Source organism: Psammomys obesus, unplaced genomic scaffold (genome assembly GCF_907164565.1).
Source record: "Psammomys obesus unplaced genomic scaffold, mPsaObe1.curated_primary_1811, whole genome shotgun sequence".
In the NCBI taxonomy this organism is placed as follows: Eukaryota; Metazoa; Chordata; class Mammalia; order Rodentia; family Muridae; genus Psammomys; species Psammomys obesus.
The window spans coordinates 14,598,708-14,621,340 of NW_026592548.1; the positions used below are offsets into that span (position 1 = coordinate 14,598,708).

The 22,633-nt window shown below is 47.1% G+C and overlaps 1 protein-coding gene and 1 non-coding gene across 5 annotated transcripts in view; one reads left to right on the plus strand and one right to left on the minus strand.

Annotated features, from left to right (window-relative positions):
• Nucleotides 1-22,633, minus strand: part of Mcoln2 (mucolipin TRP cation channel 2) — a 45,894-nt gene that overhangs the window by 7,410 nt on the left and 15,851 nt on the right. For 3 of the 4 annotated variants that reach the window (XM_055614355.1, XM_055614357.1, XM_055614356.1), the window contains exons 3-11: nucleotides 19,640-19,813; nucleotides 17,731-17,884; nucleotides 13,004-13,088; nucleotides 12,814-12,910; nucleotides 11,915-12,014; nucleotides 8,725-8,837; nucleotides 6,973-7,122; nucleotides 5,254-5,355; nucleotides 5,042-5,164 (exon numbers count right to left, since the gene is read on the minus strand). In XM_055614355.1, coding sequence (XP_055470330.1) covers nucleotides 5,042-5,164; nucleotides 5,254-5,355; nucleotides 6,973-7,122; nucleotides 8,725-8,837; nucleotides 11,915-12,014; nucleotides 12,814-12,910; nucleotides 13,004-13,088; nucleotides 17,731-17,884; nucleotides 19,640-19,813 — 1,098 coding nt within the window. The remainder of the gene's footprint in view (nucleotides 1-5,041; nucleotides 5,165-5,253; nucleotides 5,356-6,972; nucleotides 7,123-8,724; nucleotides 8,838-11,914; nucleotides 12,015-12,813; nucleotides 12,911-13,003; nucleotides 13,089-17,730; nucleotides 17,885-19,639; nucleotides 19,814-22,633) is intronic. The other variant, XM_055614358.1, reaches the window with a different exon arrangement.
• On the plus strand, nucleotides 14,214-14,321 carry LOC129682210 (U6 spliceosomal RNA). Its single transcript, XR_008720955.1, has one exon. It is a non-coding gene; the product is annotated as a U6 spliceosomal RNA (small nuclear RNA).

Below are 22,633 nucleotides of genomic sequence, written 5' to 3' on the forward strand. Positions count from 1 at the left end.
CCTGCTCCATTATCAGTAAGAACTGCAGAAAGTGTGGTAGGGCTGCTTAGTAATTGCTCAAAAATGCATTTCTATACCTCAGTTCGAGAGCAAGCATAGCATTTTATATGTGTTGTCCTATAATGAAATGGAGCAGGACAGGATGTGTGGGCCCAAAAGTGGTATGAAAACATATCCCTAACAGCAATCACTCTCAACATTTTTGCAAAGTCAACCATGAAGAGCTGTGCTAATGCTGCTCTGCTTGGAGTCCTGCAGGAAGCATCCAGTTGAGCAGACCTCTTAAAAATAAATATGCAGGCTATTAAACAGTAAGACAGGAAGTCCCCAGGGTGTTTCTCATCGTCAACAGCTTAAGACAGTAAGGCTAGAGCTGGCTTATCTGGATGTGTGAGATTCTAACTGCATCATGGTTCTCATAATTTCTTTTGCTACCTGGTCAATCTCTTTCGATTGTTTCAAGGCCTCTAAAAATGTGTGCTTCCTGTTTCAGAACTTCAAATAGCTCATTGGTCAGTACTTATCAGACCCATGTCTCAGCTTCCTGTGTGGACACTATCAGCATAGACACAATGCCCATCTCAAATTAATGTATTCAGAACCATTATACCCCTCCCCCTGTATACAATTAGACCTATTCTAGCCCACCAAGTTAAGTTAAAGAAAGACCTAATAAAGTAACTAGTGCACACTGGTCATTTTCCTACCACAAGGACAGACTATAACAAAAGTCAGTTTTCGTGGCCAAATTCCAAACACATGAGCATAATGGAGTCCTATGGCCAGGTGCTAAAGGGTCTCCAGCTAGACAGCATGCTGGTTCTCTCTTAAGAAAGGCAAGCCCCAATGTCTAGATACTTTTCTTTTCACTGTGAGCGAGGAGGGAGGATTTCTCTGGCTCGTGGGTTGGAGGGGATGTAAATCCATCATGGCAGGAAGGCAGGGCAGTAGGAATGCACAGCATCTGCTCACCCACAACTCGGCGAGACAAGACAGAGTCGGGGTGCTGCCCTGGTCCTCTTCGCTTTCCCTGTTGACTCATTCTGGACTCCAAGCCCTTGTGATGGTGTGGCTCTCAGTTGGGATGAGCCCTCCCTCCTGTTAGAATTTTCTGGAAATGCCCAAATGTTTATGCCTAGAAGTGTGTCTCCGAGGTGATTCTCAGTTTACGCAGGCTGACCAGCACACCCTGGAAGGCAGGTCAGCTGTCTCTCACCAGCAGACTGGCTGAGCACTGGACACATTCCAGGCTCCAGGGCGGCTGCTGGAAACATGGGGTGGGGTGAGCCATAGTCTCTGCCTTCTAGGAACTCAGTCCTGACAGAACTGTGTGCAGAGATGGTTAATAAACAGCCAGTAGGTATTTCCATTAAAAGTCTTGGCAGTCCAATGAAATCATAGAGAGAAACAAAACATTTATGTCACAAACAATGTTTGTGAGTGAGCCAAAAGACCTTTCATTTGAAGGCAGATACAATCTGCAATCACTTATGTCAGAGTGATTTAAAGTGTGCTTTAAAGTATACCTGCTCTAGGTAGTAAGAATCTCTTGCATTAGGTAAAATGTTTTAGCTGGCTCATGATTGCTTTGAATAAGCAAAGTTTCTGGGCAAGACCAGAAGCCTTGGAAATGTCATGATTTTGCCCATGGCTTCGGCAAAGTGCAATGATTTTTCAATGCCTTGTTCTTCTTATTTGTAAAATGGGGATAATGCAAAACTATTATTCATGCATCATAGTAAAAAAAAAAAAAAAGTCCCTTGCAGATGGGAAATGTAAAAGACACATTAGAGAAGTGCTTAATAATTCAAAATGTGGTTTGGAAGACCATCCTCAGCCTTCAGCTCTCTGTGCCCAGACGTCTTTAAGGAGCATGGTGCCAAAATCCATTAGTGCTAGAAATGAACATCAATGTGACACTTTCTCTTCCTGGAGCTGAATCACTGAGATCAGATGTGTAGCAGGGAGACAGGAAGCTAAAGAGTCTGGGACTTTGGCCCCCAATAAGTTGCATCAAATACGAATTTTCCTGACACCTTCCCTTCAGAGTTTTTTTGTTTGCTTGTTTGTTTTAAATGATGAATGGTTTCGCATGCAAGGTTTCTGTGATTATAAATGTATCGTTGGGTGTTGGCGGCAATGCTTAGCTGCCTGAGGGTTTAGGTACCACTGAAAGGCCTCTGTCAACTGCTACTGGTATAACCTGGATGCTCTAACACATCAGTTTGAGGGTGGTGATGGTGGGGACAGTAAAATTTCCCACTTCTGTTTTAGATCAGAAGCAGTGCAGGGCAGAAAAGCACCAAATTCCAGAATCGGGCTGATGTTCCTTTACCCCTTGGCCTGTGTTCTTGCTGAACAAACTCAACTGTGACAGTCAATCAGCCTGGGTAAGGATGGGAGCCTGACACCACCAATGACCAGCAGGGGATGCTAGAGGGACTCCACGTCCTGCTTAAGGGGACAGAGGGAAGCTGGCACCAGATGAGAAACGTGCCCCACACTGCAGCCACCCACCACATGCGCCTGCTGAGCACAAGACATGTAGGCCGTGACACTGAGATGTGTGGGCCTGGGTACGGTGCCCAGTTGACAGAGTGCTTGCCCAGAAGGCTGCCATACATGGCCTCGAACCATCGTTCTGCATGAACAGGGCACAGTACACACCTGTACTCCACGGAGCTAGGGGCAGGATGATGAGAGGATTAGAATATTTTAAGTCCGCACAATGACTGCCTCTATGACTCACATTTTGTGTTCTTTGAACAGTGCTGGCCCAGAGCACCCCAGCTTCACCCCCATTCTTTGGAAGGACAAAGACTCACGTATGGGAAAGTAGCCAGGCTCTCAGAGCCAGTAGCTTTTTTTTTTCCAGCAGGTGATGAGGGGCCTTTCATCTTACAGTTGTGCCACAGGATCAAACTGGGTGTTCTTTTACAATGGTGTGCATTAAACAATACCTAAAGAAAGCACTGTGGTGTATTAATCAAAGCGTGATTACTGAGGCCAGGCAGGCTGGGTGTGATGTTGCAATTGGCAGAAAAAGGCTTAATATATTAAGGTTCTTATTCTCTGTAAAGGATGAAGAAGAGGAAAGAGAAGATGAGGTATAGTAGCTTAGAGTGCAAAATAACCCCAAGGGCCCATGTGTAAAAGGCTTGTTCTCCAAACTGGGGCACCATTGGGCGTCCTTAAGAGGGAACGCCTAGTTTGGGAAACTAGTAGGGGTATGCCTTTATTGAAAACCCAACCCTTCCTGCTTCTCGCTCTCCTCTTGTGGCCACACAGCAAGCTGGCCTCCTCTATCATGTCCTGCCATATGCACTGCCTGGCCACATGCCCTAAGGCAGTGGGGCCCAGTGACATGAGCTAAAAGAAACCTTTTCCTTAAAAGTTGATCTGCCGGGCACTTTGTCACAGTGACAGAAGGCAGAAGGGAGTGGTAGCAGAGCAAGGGGGATGAAGAACTTAGACACCGGGCCTAACAAAAAGCAAAGAACTGCAGCCATTCAGTAAACGTCAAACAGTGTTAACTGAGAATCTTTCAGAATAATGGCTGGGGACAGGGAAAACTGCAGGGAACCAGTGACAAAGGACGCAGGACTGCTTGTCCAGTTATCCCAACCAAGGATTGATGAAAGCCGGGTTAGGCCCAGGATTGATTCCACATGGTGCAACAGTGCCCTCTAGTGGCAGAGCGGTGAAGCTGCTCCAGGGATAAGAGGCAAGCAAGAAAAAGAAAAAAAAATGCAAATTGTCCTGGATTTGGTAAGACAGTGAGCTCTCCCTGTTACAGCTATCATATCAAAGAACACTTTTTACCCATGAGTCACCTTCAAAGAAGTGACGTGAAACAGGGAAAATCAATAGGCTCATCAAGGTTTGCTGTTAAGCTGGAGGCTGTCCCTTTGTTCATTGTACTGTTTTTCTAGAATGAAAAATAGAGACTCCTTTTGGACACATTGGATGTGACAGAGAAGGAGCCTGGGTGTTCTGCACTGGGATTTGATTGGATGGGATGGCGAGGAAGGTCTGAGCTGTGCGTGTCACTTTTTCTGGGAACAGCTGATAAACTACATTGGCTAATGTCAAGGTCAGAAGTCGGGGCAAGCTGTTAGATCCTTTGTGTTCTCCGCCTCATTTCTCCTTGCTGGGTGCCTGAGGAGCATGAGGGGGTTGTGTGTGACACAAGAGAAACCCTGGGAAGTTCCACACAGCACTGTCCCACAGACAACAGATGGTAAGTGCTGTCATTTTTCTGTTGTTCAATGGCCCTGGAAACCGGGGAATAAATGCTGGAAGATACAACAACTCTTTTTATGATTTGGCTTGAGGAACAGCCCCACTGGCTTCTTCTTGTTCTAGCAATCAATTATATCATCATTCTGAGACAAAGTCTCCTGTTTCTAAGGCTAGCCCAGCACTCACCATGTAGACCAGGCTGGCCTCGAACTCACAGCACATCTCCTTCCTCTTGGGGTTAAACCATGCCTGACCATAAGCTGCACAGTCCTGGAATCATGGTGCTGACTGAAGCGCAATAATAGTTAGAAACTCAGGTCATACTCAGCCCTGAAACAAGGTCACCCTCAAAGACGTGTGCTCATTTCAAGAGACACAAGTGCTTGTTCCAGGCAGTGACTTTCTCCTCTCCACTCCTTCAGCCAACGTGGATGTAAACCCTAACGCTTCACACCAAAGAGAGTTGATCATAGTTTTCTTACTTTTTGTTTGTTTGCTAACAGTGACCTAATGTGCAAACACTGTTCATTGGTAATCAGCTGGCTGAATGTGTCAAATCCTCAGCCAGGCCCAGACTGCTATGAGAAGTGTGTTTTCCTATCTCCTGTGGTTCTTGTTTCAAAATCCTAACGTTACCTTAATATCCTGGAAAAGAGAATGCAGAGATAGGGGGAAACAAAGTTCTCTGGGTACTGACATCAAGGATGTTTGCTGGAGAGGAGTGGAGGAGGCAAGCGCCAGAGACTTGGGGTGAAGGGCCCCAGGCTCCCGCAGTGCAGAAAAGATTAGTGTTACACACCTTCTGGTGGTACGGTCCCAAGACGATCCAGCCACAGAACGTGTACCCCAGGTAGATCATGCCAGCGCATGCGCAGAACCGGAGGACTTTGGGCAGCGAGGCCTGCATGGTTAAAATGAGCACCTAAAAGACAAAGGAATGGATGGTCCAAAGGAGGAAAGAGAGCTGGTAGAGCCCAGTGGAGAAGCACTGTGGAACTTCTGAGAACTTACGTTGTATGTCTGAAAGTAACCCAAATATCTGATGACTCCAACCCAGACAAACAGTGTTGATGTCCCAAGAAAAATGCTGCACAGATCATAATTTGTGAGGTTCTAAGGAAGAAAAAGAAAATGCAGCTGAGCAAAACGCCCCAGTCCCCTTGGCTTGTTTACCTCCCTTTAGTGGAGGAGAACTGACTGCTCCCTTTCCAAGTTTGCCACTCCAGCACTTGGGAGGCTGAGAATAGAGAATCACCATGAGTTCTAGGCCAGCCTGGACTACAGAGTGAGTTCTAGGCCAGCCTGGACTACAGAGTGAGTTCTAGGTCAGCCTAGACTATGGAGTGAGACCTTGTCTCAAAACAAAAATAATGAAGAAGAGGAGGAAGAACAAAAAGAGGAGAAGGAGAAAGAAGAACAAGAGGAGGAGGATGAGGAAGAGGAGGAAGAGGAAGAAGAACAAGAAGCTAAGAAGGAGGGAGAGGAGAAGGGGGAAGAGGAGGAGGGGAAAGTAGAGGAAAGCTGCAAATGTGTTCTTTTTCTTTTCTTTTAGTATTTTAATTGTGAACTTATTTCTTTTCCAAATAATGTTTCTGAAATAGGACTTGCCCTTTCCACTGACCTAGGCATGAAAAAGCACAGTGTTTGTCAAATATCAAGCAATGTAGTCTGGCCACTTTGGGAAGCAAACTCCAGTGTGATTTACTGGCAGAGCTCCTGCTCTCAAGAGAGTCTAGGCTTCACTGAAGAGACAAACAAGAAACACAATTCAATACAATGTGCTAAATTCAATGAGAGGTGCAGAGGCCCTCCCGTGGGCACGGCCCAGAGCCAAGCTGGGCCCACAGCACAGGTCGGAGAGAAGTCTACAGGCACATGCACAGAGTCTAAACACAGCCTCAGGGCAGAGGTCTGGTATGTGGAAGAGCAGTATTAGAGCCATGATGGAAGCCAGAGCTGGAGGAGGGGACCCTAGTGGCCATGCTTGGGGGAGGTCAACTTCATCCTAAGTGAATTCTGGAAGGCGGAAAGGACTGTAACAGCAAGATGAATACTTCCAGGAAGACTGCCCAGCCACTGTACCACCGAACCTGTGGGATATAAGACTAAAGATGGAAACACAAACAGGAAGGCAGTTGAGGCAGTCCAGGCCAGAGAGAAAGTAAGCCTGAGGGAAGCTAAAGGTAGCTGGGATGGAGACAGGAGACTGTAGCCATGATGAGGACAGCTTTGAAAGAGTGACATAGGGCAGGGAGAACACTACAGTAAAGGACTCAGAGTCCAGCCAAGCGAGCAAACCAACTAACTGTCATAAACAACCAGTCAGGCCTTGTAGACACTCAAGAATTGCTTGTCACTCAGCCCTCGGGGCCCGCAGCATCTGGGATCCCGACACACAGACACACACCTGCCACTGGCTCTTCAGGTGTGTTCAGGAGAAGTGTCTGGTCTGTGTGCCAGTTGCTGCCTTTGTGACTTACACAAGTAAATAGACAGACACATTCAAAAGTAGATAAATACAAAGCCCAAACCCTCAGTCTATCCCAGACTTCAATTCCTGTTCTAAAGAGGCTGCCACACAGCGCCTGGAGGAAGGCCATCATAGGATGTCATTTCCAGCCACTCTTCCTGAGGAAGAGTGAGAATTATGCTAGTCTCCAGAGCACCCCATGTTTCCCAGCACCTGAGGTCATCCAAGAGAACGTGGGTTCTAGATGGCGTGCCACTTACCTTGGCTTTGATTTCCATCTTCAGGATGGATCCAATTATTGTCATGAGGTCGCTGATAGTGACCAGGATGTACCATCCGTTGATGAACTCCCACTGGTCAGCGTCACATACGCGTCGCTTGTACTTCTCCAGGAAGAAGTTTAGAAATCTCTACCGCAAACATTTAAAAAGCATTTCTTACAAGTCACACTGCCCTCTGGAGGCAGAAAACAAGAACAGTTCCAAGATGGTGGACCTACCTCACCAGGAGACACAATGACACATGCTAAGTTACATGGCCCACTCCAGTGTAAGCAAGCATTTGAGCACCTGCTAAACTAACCCAAACACCAAGTACCCATGCTGGCCCTCCAGCAGTGCTAACTCAGTGTGTGTTCCAATTCCGCATAGTATGTCCTCATTCAAGCTGATTGATGGCAACCTTTTGAACCAGGATTCTCTCGGGGTCCAGACAGTAGGCACTGTGTTCCCAGTGCTGTACCCGCACTTGGTAGAGGGAGACCTCAACCTTGGGTTTGGAATATCCAGAAGGTTGGAAAGCAGATGTGAAGTAGACAGTGAAAGTCAAGGGGGTAGAGAGATATCTTGGCATTTAAGAGCACTGGTTGTTCTTCCAGAGGACCTGGGTTCAATTCCCAGGATCCACATGGCAGCTCACAACTGTCTGTAGCTCCAGTTCCCCTGGAACTCTGACACCCTCCCCTGGCTTCTGGGGGCACTGGATGAATACAACACACAGACACACATGTGTGCAAAACACTCTTACACATAAAATGAAAATAAATAAATCTCAAAAAATAATTTAAAAACCAAAATGGAAGTCTAGAGCAAAGAAAACAAACATAGGCTGTTTCCTGCTCTGAAGATAGTATTTCAGTGTCTTCCTGCTTCCCCTGACCCCAGTGGGAACCTAGACTCACACCTCAAGCCAGAATAACACATATCATGAGCTGAAGCACATACTCCTGAGAAAGCATGTTTAAAGAGGTAAAAAGGTGCAATGAAACTATGTAAGAAATCGAAGCAAAGAATCCTGTGCTCTGTTGGAACCCATTTACCATGCCTCCCTCCCAAAGTGACCTCTGACTTGAAGACAAAAGATGGAAGGAACCCATAAGTGCTCAAACATCCCTGACAGTAACATTTTATTCTGGAAACTTCTAAATGCTTGGGAGCTCACCACAAATACCTGTGCTTGTTAGCTCGATTTGAAGCGGAAAAATTCCCTGACCTCCTAAAATACCTAAAAACTTTTCCTTCTTTTTAAAACTTTGATGTGTACATATGTATGTGTGCCTGTGTGTTCGTGTGTGTGTGTGTGTGTGTGTGTGTGTGTGTGTGTGTGTGTGCACACATGTGCAGCCCGGATGTAGAAGCCAGGCGTCGTCTTCAACCACTCCCAACCTTGTTTTGCCTCACTGAACCTGGAGTTCACTGATGGGCCAGACCTGCCAGTGAGCCGCAAGGACCCCGCTGTTTCCACCTTCCCCGAGCTGGAATTACAGGCACCTGGGGCCTGACTGGCTTTTTTATCTGGGTGCTGGGAATCCAACTCAGATCCTCTTGCTTACACTTTCCCAACTGGCCCATCCCACCAGTCCCTGAGGCCTCTTCTTACTTCCTGGGCCTCAGGATGAGAAGGGAAAGTAACTAAGAAAGGGTAGCATAGCCAAGTGTCAGTAGTTCCCGTGATTTGGACAGACGCAGGCTGCAGGCTGAAGGCGGAGGGAGAAAAGGAAGAGCCGTGTTTACCTTTCTCAGCCTCAGAGCAAGAACAATGGATCTTGTGCACAGGATAAGGGATGCCAGGCAGATCATAATGACAAACACATCAAACACCAGGACATAGTGAGTGCTTCTCTGAGCTGCAGAACAAGGCAGAAGGTGACTGTTAAGGGCGTCTGACACAAATTGTAGAGAATAATTTCCCAGCAAATGGCAGTCTGGAGGGAAGTTCAAAGAAAAATGACTTTGTCTATTGTTTAAACAGTAGCTATCAGAAGCAAAATCACCCGGCATTCATTCTGACAAGCTGACACACCCTGGAGGAGAGGGCCGTGCGCTTACAAACGCAGGCAAGGTTAAACAATGTGCTAAGGTTCTTTATAAATGTCTACTGCAGAACAGAAGTCAACAGAGTGTGAAAAGGCCAAGATGGCCTGTCACTTCACACAACAACACGGACAGCAAGTCTGCCCCGGTGATAAGACAGAGAAGCCCCACTTCCGCTGCGAATCCCCGCTTCCGCTGCGAAGCCCCACTTCCGCTCCTCAGCTTCACGGCGCTGTCCCAGCAGAGTTCCCATCTGAAGCGCTTTTGCTGCATGCTGATGCCACGAAAGTAACTCCCAGGAGTGAAAGGCAAGGGATGAGGAGGAACCTGCTGTTCTCTCTGGAATGCACAGTGGCAGGAGGGTGTGCCCAAGAGGGACCACCTGTAAGGGTGGCTGCTCTCAGAGGGCACGGCTGCACATTCCCGCGGCTGCTCTCCTCTTCCACACTGTGATTCTGCCCCTCCCTGGAACGGGCGCCCCTGCCGATGGCCAGAACAGTGCTTCCCACACTCCTGCTCAGGTTCTTTGCTTTGGGGGTCAAGTTTCAGATTTTTCTTGTTATTGATTCCCTTGCTTGATAGGCTTGTACCTTTATATAATGGGTTCTGACCCCTTGCTCGCATCCTCTTGGCTCCCTCTCCTATCAACCCCGGCTACCCTTCCCTCTGAGATTCATGGCTTTGGTCTGGTTCATGACCCATCTGTGTGACCACTCCGTGCGTTGGAGCCTGGTGGGGTCATGAACCGGCGACCCGCTGAAAGCAATGGTCCTCCCCTCTCTGATCTGCCTGTTGCAGACAGTTCATCAGTGTGGGAGTAGAGGCCTTCCTTCTCTAAGTCATCTTGGTCATGATGTTTTATCACAGCAATAGAAAACTAACTAATAACCTATGCTGAATATGAACTGGTGGGAACGCTCCTGCCTCAGCTTCCCAAGTGTTGGCAACAACCACTGAAACCATTTTGCCTTAGAAACACCTTCCGAACCTGAGATTGAAAACACTGGTGCAGAAATACGCCCTGCCAGCCACTCTGACTAGAGAAGAAGGCCCACACTCCGCTCACCCACCCCACCCTCCCAGCAGCTGATGTGTAGACACTCCACCACTGTCTGCCTCTGGGCTCCGACTCGGGGCTACCCAAACTTAGGAACTCTCATCCCTGCGATAATTAAACACCATTACTCACCCCATCAGCGGGGAGCCCTGCCCATCCGTCTTCCAAAGCCTCGTGTGGCTGGCTATAAACTATCATTTAAGATATAAGTTGACGGAGAGCAGAGGCGCTCCGGAGGAATGCGTCTCCGGAAGCAGAGGAGGTCTGCCTGTGGACCTCTCTGCCTGGCTTTGCTTTGAGATGTGGGAAGAACTCAGCGCAGAAGCTTAGAGCTCTTCAGAACACTTGGGAAATAGCGGCCAGCGCCCACCAGAGGGCGCCTCCGCCCTTGTTTCACAGGCAGCTTCAAGCCACCGCAGCTTCAAATGGAAGAGGGGCCATAACCTGTCTCCTAAACTGGTTCCTAAACCTCGGCTTTCTAACGACTACACTTTATTTTAAATGCATGTTCTCCTAGTGGTGAGGTCGAGTTTCTTAAGGTGCGGCTGTAAGATTCGCACACGTTAGCAGTTTTTTTCCACGCAGGTGTGTGAGGCCTGTGCTTCTCTCTGTTGGCCGCATGGGGGAGCTAGAGCGCTTCCCTTCTGTGCACCAGATGAGGGTGGTGCGGGGGAATGGACACTGGGGAGCCCGTGGCTCACTTTGCAAAACACATTTTATATATGACAAACGTCCTTCCCCCCGCCCCAAGGACGTAGCTTCAGCCTTTACTTAAACTTGAACCTGAAGGCCTTGTCAGTGTTTATCTGTGAGTATCTGCCGCAGAATAGAAAACCCATTTTATCAGAAACCCAAACTGTATGTTTCCTTTAGAGGAATGACTGAAACCAAAGCTAGGGAAGCAAAAGAAAACTTCAAAATCGTCGTCCATTGTACAACTGAAAAGAAATGAGCCATGGTTGGAATTAAAGCCATGTGTCTCGTATTTTATCTTTCTAGTCAGCTGGTCAAAGGTGAGATCATTTAAACGAAGCTTGCCAAGTCACAATGCTCTCCATACTTTAAAGACATCACCTGGATGGCTCAATAATCAAAACAGGATCCAATATCTCAGACTCCTCCTTAGAGACAGGAATCTCTGTGTAACTTACTCTGGCTTTGACCTTGAAATCCCCTTCCTTCTCCACCATAGTGCTGGGATTACAGGTATGACACCCTGCCTAGCTCAACAAGCCCATTTAAGCACATGGACTATGGAGTAACTGAGGAAATGCCCCCTTGTGTATTCAGGCTGCCGTCTGCACTCTGGAGTCTTGACCCTTCTCCACAGCCCAAGGCTTGGACCAAAACATACCCCCTCCAAGAGTCACTGCAGGATTCCCACCCCTCCCAGGTCAAATTTACATTCTCCTCAGACCACCTATCGCTACCATGCCAGAGAGCTGGTCACTACAGCTTTCCTACTCGCTGGAGCCTAGACTCCTGTGAGTCTCATTGTCAGCACTTGTAGGTCATCGTTCTTGCTCTGTTGAGAAAGATGCTAAGACAGAGAGGCCAAGAAATAGGTCCAAGCCCTGAACCATGGCAAACAGAACCAGAATGCAACCCCAGGCCATCTGGCTGCATAGGCTGATCGCTTATGCCCCGGACTCAACGCTAAGTCCTCAAGAGAAGCGGCTTGGACAGGAGTGCCAAGGTCCTGGGACTAGTGTTTGAGCTGTGTTGGTCTGTTACTTTCTTCCCACCAGCAGCCACACCAGTCTCAGAGGTTCTGTAAGTCCCCATCCTTCCTGTACCCCACAAAGGGCCAGGCCGGCTGCACGGCACACTTACTAGGCCCAGATATGTTCATGGCTTTACATTCTTCGATGTTGGCCTCGCTGTTGAAATAGATTTTGATTTTTCCGCTGTGGGCTGTGTTGTCAAAGATAATCTAGAGACAGAAATGGGGAGGTTAGAGTGCAGCGGGAGATGGGAGTTGTGGGGTCACCTGCTTACGAATGCCAGCAGCACCCACATAGAACTCGGATAAGAAGCCACACCAATGAGGATGCCTGGCATGTGGGTTCTGGTCTAGCCGCTGTTGCTGTCACAAAACTCTGACTTTAAGCAGCTTGGGCTTATTTCAGCTTGCAATCCCAGGCCATGCCTCATCACCAAAAGAAGTCACAACAGGGGCTGTCGTGCACAGCACAGAAGGCTGCTTCCTGGCTTGCTTACTGCTCACTCAGACTGCCTTCTTATCCAGCCCAGGACCACCCGCCCACAGTGGGATTAGCTCTCCTCCGCCAATCAGCAGCCAAGAGAATGCCCCACGGAGATGCTCCCCGGCCAGTCTGATCTGAGTAGCCCTCTGGTGGACACTCCCTCAGATCACCGTGGATTGTGTCCAGTGGCTGGAGCTAACTAGGAGCAATCCTTTGAAGTTTTCTTTTACTGAAGCAAACGGCGGTGTACAGGGGAGAAGGTGTACTACAGGTGCTGGGATGTGAACTCGGGTCCTCATGCTGTCCACAGGAGCTACCTTCCCTGCCCAGGAAGACTGTTGTTGAGAGCTGTAAAGCGCTGGCTCTGTCTTCACTTGGAAAAGTCTCTGGATGAGAGGCACCACACATGGCCTATGCTGCTCCAGCATAGCAGTACCTGATGTCAGTAGGTGGCGCATGCCCTCTTCTACGAGAACCACAGGGAACAGACGCAGACAGGGGCTGACGGAACACAGAGACACTTGCCGTGTTCTGGAAGATGTAGCAGTCTGGTATCTCTCGGGAGTGAATTGCCTGCAGGTCAATTCCTTTGAGGGCAAAGGAGATGTCAACTTGCACAAGCCTAAATAAAACACAGTGAAAGGCTAAAGTCTCTGTTGCTGTCCCACTGTCCACCCCTCTCCACTCCCCACCAGAGACTCGACAATGCACTTACCGATAGAAGTCTAGCCTGAAGAAAGATTCCTGTGCCCAGTCCTCAGGTTCCTTGGCAAGCACCTGGAGGTCCAGGTGAATGCATTCTAGAGCAACAAATAGACAAGGAATGGTCATTTCTGTCAAGAGTCTGATGCTGCAGAAGCTGTGTGATGAGAAAGCAGGGAGCTTTGGAAGTCTTAAAACACATGCCATAAAACATCAGCTAATCACAGCACGGAGCAAGGCAGCCCTTGACGGGAGAAATGGGCAGGCGCCACTTTGACCCAGGGACCATGTTAACATCGCCAGTCTCCAGAAGGAGCAGGCTTCAGGTGCCTCCCACACTGGGAAGAGCACATTACCCGGGCAATATTCCTTCTCCGAATGTGCATCCTCCCCTAGTCGTGATGAAACAAAAATGCCTGGCGAAGGATGTTCTTCTTTAAAATGTAGTGATCAGCAGAGCATTTGGGAGGCAGAGGCAGGAGGAGCTCTGTGAGTTCAAGGCTGTCTTGGTCCACTTAGCAAGTTCCAGGCAAGCCAGGACTACAGAAACTGTCCTCCCCCCGCTCCCTTAAAAATTATCCTCTGAACTATGAGGCCCAACATCATTGCTTCACAAGGCAGGAAGGGAGTCCAGGGTGAGCCCGGGTGAGGGCACAGAGACCTGGTGACAGAGCTGGTGGGAAGCCCACACTGAGTCTATGCCATGCTGTCCCTGCTGTGCGGAGCTCAGGACCTAGGGCAAGCTGGCTCCCAGTGGCTTTGCTAGATCTCTGTGCTCATAACATCAGCTCCCTCTTTGTTTGATTAATAGCTTAGCTATCATATGAGGTCACTGAGAACAAGATGCAACTCTGCTGCACCCTGTTAGACCCTCTCAGCCTCCAGGGTAGCTGGCACTCCAACCATGCCCCTGACGTGTGGGATACATTTATGCTTAATAAAAATGTGCTATCCTGGGCCAAACACACTGGCACAGAACCGAATAGACGATTCCATGAAACAACAGAGCCATGTACTGTGGCCATGTAGTCCCCTAATTAATGAACTGTTCTCTTTAATCCTCAATGACAGACAGGCAGTGCTGATGCTACTTAGAGAATACGCCTTCCATGTGCTAAATACAAACAATGGCCTCTGTGGCCAGCTCACCTGGTGGGCTAGCCTCAGAACATTAGGTATACACTGAGAAATATTGTTCAGTTTTCCTTTAAATTAATGGAAGTGTGCTCGCCTCGGGCAGCACATAGACTAAAGTGGGAAGAATACAGAGAAGATTAGCATCGCCCCTCCACAAGGATGGCACACAAATTCATAAAGCATTCTGTATTTTTATTAAGTACAGCGTAACCATGCTGCCCTCTACAGACCCGAGAATCTAAGTTACGAGGAGGGCCCGAGGGACTTGCATCTCACTCAGAAGGAGAAAAATAATAGGTATTGGAGGTGGAGGGAGGGAGGGGAGGAGCAGAGGTGGGGATTAGGTGTAGGGAGAACAGAAATCACAGGTGGGGGCATCTGTGGGACTTGCCAGAAACTTGGGATAGAGCAGGTCCCAGGAAGTCTGTGGGGGTTCCCCTAGCTGAGACTCCTAGCATCGAGGGATATGGAATCTGAAGTGTTCACCTCCTGTAGCCAGGCAGGACTTCCAGTGGAGAAAAATTCACCCACAAAACTTTCAACCCAAAATTTGCCCTGCCTACAAGATATGCAGGGACAAAGATGGAGCAAAGATTGAGGGAGCAGACAACCAAAGACTGGCCCTGCTTGAGACCCATCCCACAGGAGAGGGCCAACCCCTGACACCACTAATGATGCTCTGCTATGCTTGTGGACAGGAGCCTAGCATAACTCCTCTGAGAGGCTCCTCCTGAGCAGCTGAAGGAAACAGAGGTAGAGGCCCGGAGCAAACATTAGACAGAGCTCGGGGAGTCCCATGGGAGAGTTGGGGGAATGATTGAGGAAGCTGAGGGGGTCAAGGACTCCACAAGAAGACCTACTGGGTAAACTAACCTGGGCTCACGGGGGCTCAAGAAACTGAACCACCAACCGCATCCCAAGGGAGTCAAATGCAACTGCTTCCACCGTCTGGAGGCTTCCAGCAATGTGTACAACCACTCCACACTTACCTCACTGGCAGGCTTTCTCAAATTATACAAGGAAATCAGGTATCGAATACTTTAAAAACCTTTCAATACATTCTCTTTGAAGGTTATAATTAATAAGGTCAAAGACTGCAACGACCACACTTAGGCAATCTCTCTTAAAGTCGGACCTCTCCCCACTTACTCTAAAATATTCCAGATACTTATAGAAAGAACATGAACAATAGCACCACTGACCAATACTTGAGGAAATAAATAAGACTTGCTTTTCTGTCCTGTCCAACTTCCCTGGCTATTGCTACTGACTCTGAACATATTTTTAAAAGCAATTTTCTGAGAAAACTCAATCAGAAGAACAAACAAACAAACAAATGAGCATGGTAGATGCGTTGTGTGGTACATCCCATTTGAGTCACACGGTTTCAGAAGGAAAGCGGTAACCAGTGGAAAGTACCAGGACCAGACCAACCTTCGGCCCCGGCTGTGAAGTTGCTCCCGTGTTGGTTAGAGGAGCCGTCTGCATGGTGAGGCTTGCCTGAGCTCCCATGTAAGAGATTCCAAGTGATGCAATCTTAACTCTGGCTGCCTGCTGGGTAGCTATTCCCTCCGGCATGGAGCCCTCCTTAAAGGATGTAGGCATCGAGAGTGGAGGCTGCCAAGACTCGGGAAGCTAAGACCTACATTTCTCAGGAAACTCTGAAAGTTACAAGATCCACAGAGCCCTCTCCGAGGTCATGAAAGCACTTGCAGGGTCAGGTGGCCTCTTAGTGGAACAGGGGCCCATAGGACGCAGCTTCTGAAAGTCATCACACATGCTGGGTGGGCACAGGAAGTAGCTGTCTCTGAGTCACCCATAGTCTGGAAGCAGCCCCAGTCAATCAGTTCGCTAAGCTACTGGTGGGTGGAGTCAATTCTTTGGTCAAATATGCATTCATTCACATCTCCCTAGGAAAAGCTATACAACTACCACACAGATCTCAGGCCTGGAGACCAGGAGTGTTTCAGCGGCAGTGACTGAAACTGCTGCTCCCATGATGCTCTCTGATAGCAGCTTGGAACCCAGGCTCCACATGGGCCAATATGACCCAGTGACTACTTCCTTCAGAATCCAGAGCCCAGGGCACATTTGCTCACACGTGGATTCTGAATGGCCAACTCAAAGAAACAGGTAAAAACCCCTATCCTGTGAGGAGTCTTCCTGTGTTACCAAAGTACCCCAAGATCAGAATAAAAAAAAAATATGGCTAAACAGACTATGTGATGCTGTCATTTAACTAAAGCCCACCCTGCTAGTAGGACCCCTCCTCCTGAATTGCCAGGTACTTGAAAGCCAAAATGGTTAGCTTTGGCAACCCCATGATAGGAAACAGACAGTGAGTGCCTTGGGTGTGTTAACTAAATAGTAAAACCTTCAGTCTTAAAACACACACTGTGAGCTCACATCTTCTTTTGCCTACTTAATAGAATGGCACAAGGTGACTTTACATACTTAGCTGAGATGTTTCTGTCAAGTAATCTCCTAAGAGAAAGAATAGTAATTATTAACTCTGCAATTCCCCTTTGAAAAGCTGGTGTGCGGCACACAGCTGTGGTCCTGGCACTTGGGAAGCAGAACCAGAAGCACCAGAGGTTATGAGCAGTTACTGAGGAATTTCAAAATGTACCAAAGATATATAAAAAAACACTACTCCTTCCCATCACCAGCAACACGTGGTCTCCTGAGTCAAGGCCTTTGAATGCAGCTGTGAAAGTGACAGCCTGTTCCAAGGGGATGTAGAGGAATTTTAATTCAGAATGGCTGATCTGGCAAGAGATCACATCCAAAGACCTTCCAGGTCTGTGTGGAATACCAGCACATCTTTAAACCAGGAGACGGCGGCAAGCAGATCTGACTCTCAGGTAAAGAAAAGCTGAGATCCAGGCATAGTGGCACAGGCCTTTAATCCCAAACAATGAAGGTAAAGTTAGTTTATGGAAAGAAGCACCCATGTTTGAAAGTGATGTCTAATTGAGTGGCAGAAAAGGTGAGGAATCAGAGAAAGAGTTGACAGACTAGAATACGCCCAATTCTCATGAGAAGAGAGAAGAAAGTAAAGCTACTTAAGAGGCAACGCAGAGAGAGAGGAAGCAGTTTTTACCAGGACAGTAATAGAGAGACAGGCTGCAGAGAGAGAGAACTCAGGTGAAGACTGAATAAGCCAGATAATGAGGAGGAGCCGGGAGATTAGAGTGGATGGCTAGAGTTAATTTGAGGCCAAGCAGAGCAATTAAGAGGCCGAGAGAAAAGCCAGATTGAATAAGTCAGCTGGGAGAGGAGTTTGAGCCAGAACAGCAGAGTTGAACCAGCCATCTCAGAAAGAACAAGAAAGGGTGAGCTTATTCAACAGTAAGTCTCAGAGGCTGAAAACATTATAGACCTAGGTTAGATTGTATGGAGGCTAGAAGCCTCCAGAACTAGGCTAGATTGGCAGACAGAGGCAATAAGCCTCCCAGACAACAATTAAAACAGGAGAATAAAAGTTCCTTTAACACAGGGAGCCTGTTACACTCAGTTCCACTGACTTGCTAGCAAAGGAAAGCCATTTTGCTTATCACAGAAAATGACAAAGTCACATGATGAAGCACTCACTCCTGTTACCTGTCTCAATGTCACTGTCAATACTGAGGGTCTCGTTAGAAGAAAACATGGCTTCTGTCTTGTAATGCTGCTTACAGAATTTCAAGGCCGTTCTATTGTCTTCATCCTCTCCATAACCAAGGGTTGCCAGGGAAAGGTTCTTCAGCTGACGATACTGTTTTTTAAAGCACAGTTAAATTATAGATAAATAAGCCACAAACCATATGTACTCTTAATTACTTTTATTGCTTATACAGTGCGTTTTGGGAGCAGGGTCCAGTTTGACACAGCAGGAAAGCATTTTCTTCAGTTGAATGGGGACACACTGCCTCATAGAACTCTGCACCAAAGCAATATCCTGAGGGAGACTCCCAGCTTCCTCCCCGAGGTCTCACCTGACTTTTAGACCTTTTCCCATGCTGTGGTCCCTTCGCTCTTCCATGTAAAGCCCAGCTGGCCTCCAGGGAGTTCCCAGAGCTTGCAGACATACTTCTAACTCTGGTCTTTTAATTCCGTCTTCCTGGAACTACATCTGAATCTACTCATTTCACTCCTTCGAATCTTAGTCAAATATCACCACTACAATGAGCTCATGAAAATTTCTAATACCAAAACCTCCTTTGCGCTTCATTGTTATAATGAATTATATGTTAGTTAAAATAATAAAAGCAAGTAAAAAGTCAAAACTGTAGGAAACTACGAACATCCATCTCACACCAGAAGGTTCCCCATCTCCCTTCTTGCTTCACTGAGGACCTGCACCACCCACATGTCACAGCTCACACTAACACAACTAACACTCTCGTACATTAACACAATTCTGCTACTGGCTGCCTTCACTAATAGGGCCTCACTAGCCTCCATCTTCATTGTTATGACTTTATGAGGAAACATTTACAAAATTACAGGAATGTTGCAAACAACTACTAATTGTTTCAAAAATTAAAAAAAAAAAAATAAGCTGAGCTTGGTAGAACAGGCCTTTAATCCCAGGCAGAAGCAGACGGATCTCTATGTGTTTGAGGCAAGCCTGATCTACCTAGCACGTTCGAGGCCATCCAGGGCTATGTAGTGAGACCCTGTATCAATAAAATAAAACAAAACCTTATCAACTTGGCCAAAAATTAAAAATTTAGTCTTAACACAATTCCAAGACCCTGTGGCTTCTCCTACAGCCTTACGTGCTGTGTCCACCCATCTTAAACTCTTGCAACATGGTCTTCACCTAATTTTAATCAAGGTCCCTCTATATGAAAGGACTCCCACCCCACCTGAGGCACCACTGAGAGTGGTCAGAGGAATTTCTTCCTTCCTGCTGCCAGCAAAAACTCAGCTGTGCTTAGTAGCATGTCTTGGGTACTCTGTCATTAAGGAGCCAGCCTTCAGTACTATAGATTTCATTTCTCTTCATTTTTCTAGCTCTCTCTTTTCCACAGGCCAGGATTTTATCTGTTTTATTCACTGCTACATCATAAACGGGCAGTACTTGCCAAATACCAGGAACTCAAATATTTATTGAATTAATGGAAAGGGAAAAATATGACCCTTAAATGTTTTCTTCTTACACTGTATCACACTTCGTATCCTTACTATTTAGCCAGTATTATGAATGCTATTACATCAAATTTGAGAGCACCCACATACCCTCTGATTGGGTTTCACATTTGTACCAAACCTGATTTTATAATCTCGTAATTCTTTGTTCTGGGATAATCTCCTTAAAGTAGTGGTTCTGAACAATAAACTAAGAAGATTAAAACCTAAAGAAAAGACTTTAAATGGTGAAATTCTGCTTTTAGTATCTGAAGTAGCAGTAAAGATCTCGGCAGGCTATGTGAAATTTACACGAGATAATAGTATTTGTTGGTTTGCTAGGACAACACTCCAGGTATCTACATAGTCTTCAAAGTAGGCCGTTCCAAACACTTGCCTGCTTCATCACGAAAAAGATGCTTTCATAGGCGTCCTCTTGAGTGTATATGCTACAGCTGTAGTCATCTTCATCGACTCCAGAAAATCCTCTCAGAAACAGGTGCTTAAAAGCAACGGTGTTGTCTTCCTTAAAAGCCACCACCAACTGGTTACCTAGGCCAAATCGAACAAGCTACAAAAGAAAACAGGAATGCGGCTCTTACCATTTACAGAGGAAAGAAAACGGCTTCTGATTCTTATCAGTTCTCACCTCTAAGCATCTGAAGAAAAATATCCATCCATTCCTTGAGTTACACAGGAAGAACACAATGTCAAAAACAGGAGGCTCCAAAGAGAATCACCTCATTACACTACGTCAGCAATTCTTAGTAGAAGACTGTGTCGGCAATTCAGAAAACATTCCAAAAAATGGCGTTAGACTTGCTCAGGACCTTGAGCTGAAGAAGCAGCCTTAAAGCCGGGCTTCTCCTTCCCTGTCTTCGAAAAGACAGAACTGTCACACGTTTCTCTGTCTCATCAGGCAGGGAAGAACAAATGACTCTAGAAAAGAAGGTTGAAGGCACCCCCAGGACTTTGCTCCAGGATGCCTGCTAGCCTTCAGGATGTCTCCTCCCTTAAAAATCACTTACCGCTACTCACAGTGACCTGTGACCACACTCCTGTGATACCAGCATTCAGGAGGCAGAGGCAGAGGGCTGCCATGAGTTCAAGGCCAGCCAGCTTATATAATGAGACCCTGTCTCAATATCCACCTCCCAATATTATCTATTTACTGACACAAAGTTAAATACCCTAAGGCTCTCTTCACCAGGAGCAACAGTTTTCCTCTTAGGCTGCATAAACAGTAAAAACAGCTAGTGGCAAAGTTCTACAAGAAACCAGGAACCGGTGCAGGATGCTATGCGCATGCACACACCATCACACAGGCATGAAGCTCCTTTATACACTTGCGCATATGTGCACGTCTGCATACATGCTTTCACCCCTGCCCTCTGTCGCACATAGCACACTCTCAGCCAAAGATCCACCCCCACACACTATGGATCACACAGGCATGAGGTCCCCTCTCACACACTGACATATGTGCACACGCCTGCACGCATCCCTTCACCCAATACTCTGTCACGCATAGCATGATGTCATTCAAAGCCACACACACACACACACATACACACACACACACACACACACACACACACACACAAATACAAGCAACTGCGGCGAAGTGAAACCCCAGCGAGTTTACCTCACACATTTTCCCGCCTCCTCAAGCTGTCTCATGAGTCAAGACTCTAGAATGTTTCCTCTGAGTCTCGCCCGGCTGAATCCTCGAAGAACCTTGAATTGTTTCCCCTGTACGAAATCAGGCAAGTGGACTGGGTAGCCCTGACAGTTACCACATCCTGTGTCACTCGGCATGCTATGTCCACAACAATGTACAAACCCGACGGCTCAGCCACTGAGACTGATGAAACTGGCTCCAGGACTTCCCAACGGTTTAATAGCTTTCGTTCCTGTAATTTCTCTGGTTGGGTGCACATGTTCGCATGCGTGTTCAATGTGTGCATGTGCGTGTGTGCGGAGACCCGGAGGCTGACACTGGGAGTCCTCCAGGATCATTCTCCACCTTACATATTGGGGAGAGTCTCTCGCTTGAACACAGAGCTTGCCAGTGTCGTTAGTCTAGCTGCCAGATTGATCTGTGGAAGCCTTGTCCCTTCACCACATAGCAGAGGCTCACAGTGAGGCTGCCAGGCCTTCCTACCTCTGCGTGGGTGCTCAGAATCCACACCCTCATCTTCGCACTTACACACGGGCACTTTACCCACTGAGCCATGTTTCCAGCCTATAGTTAGTCTCTCTCCTTTTTTTTTTTTTTTTTTGTAACCCACTGAATCCAATTAGTGCTGAATGTAAGAATGTATTTTGATTATTTTTTAAGGACTGAATAAGTAAAAACAATAGCCACATGTTTTTAGCAACTGCTTCACTTGCATTTCCTCTCCCGCTACCTCTCCCACAACCGCCCTTGTTATCATGTTTCTTCGGGAGCCCATGCTTTGCACAGCTGGGTTAGCCTTCACGAAATTGCCCCCAGCCACCTAGCTAGAATGGGAGCCAGACCTAGCTATCTCTGAAGCTTTTTAGAATGCCACATGAACAAAAAGTTTTTAGCCTTTCTATTAAAAACGTTAAAAGGTCTCTGGGGAACTTCTTACAGAAATGAGTTTTCAGTGCCAGCTTTTCAGAATTGTAACAGCCACGGTTGTTCGAGAGTGTATACACATAATCCTCTTTAGTCACTCAGTGTCACCATGTCACATTCCTCAAATACCAATGATTGAGCAATTACTAGAAACCAGCTACTCTAAGTAAACCATCAGACAAGACACCCTGAGCCTATTCCAACCTGCGCTGAAAACTCAAGTGACCTAAAGCCAAACCCTCCTGGCATGTGACGGCTGTCAGTAGAGCCTACAGGAGATGTCAGGAAAGGTCAGGCTGCTTTGGGAAAGCTAAAAAAGTAAACTAGGGAACCAACCCAGGACTGTTTGGAAGCTTTAGAAGAGGCCAGCCACATCCTGACAGTCTGAGCAGTGGCCCTTGAATGACACTTTTCAATCATTTTGAGCAGATTGGTTCTTCTCCAGACTTGGGTGGAGTGAGAGTGAGATTGTGCATAGCTGAATAAGAACTGAATAAGAACTCACCACAGACATCTGCTCAATCACGTTTGTAGCAGCTTTATTTGTAATAGCCAGAAGCTGGAAACAGCCCAGATGCCCCTCAGTTGAGGAATGGATACAGAAATTGTGATACGTCTACACCATGGAATATTACTCAGGAATAAAAAACAAGGAAATCATGAAATTTGCAGGTAAATGATGGGAATTGGAAAAGATCATCCTGAGTGAGGTATCCCAGAAGCAGAAAGACACACAGGGTATATACTCACTCATAAGTGGATATTATATATCTAATATCCACTTAT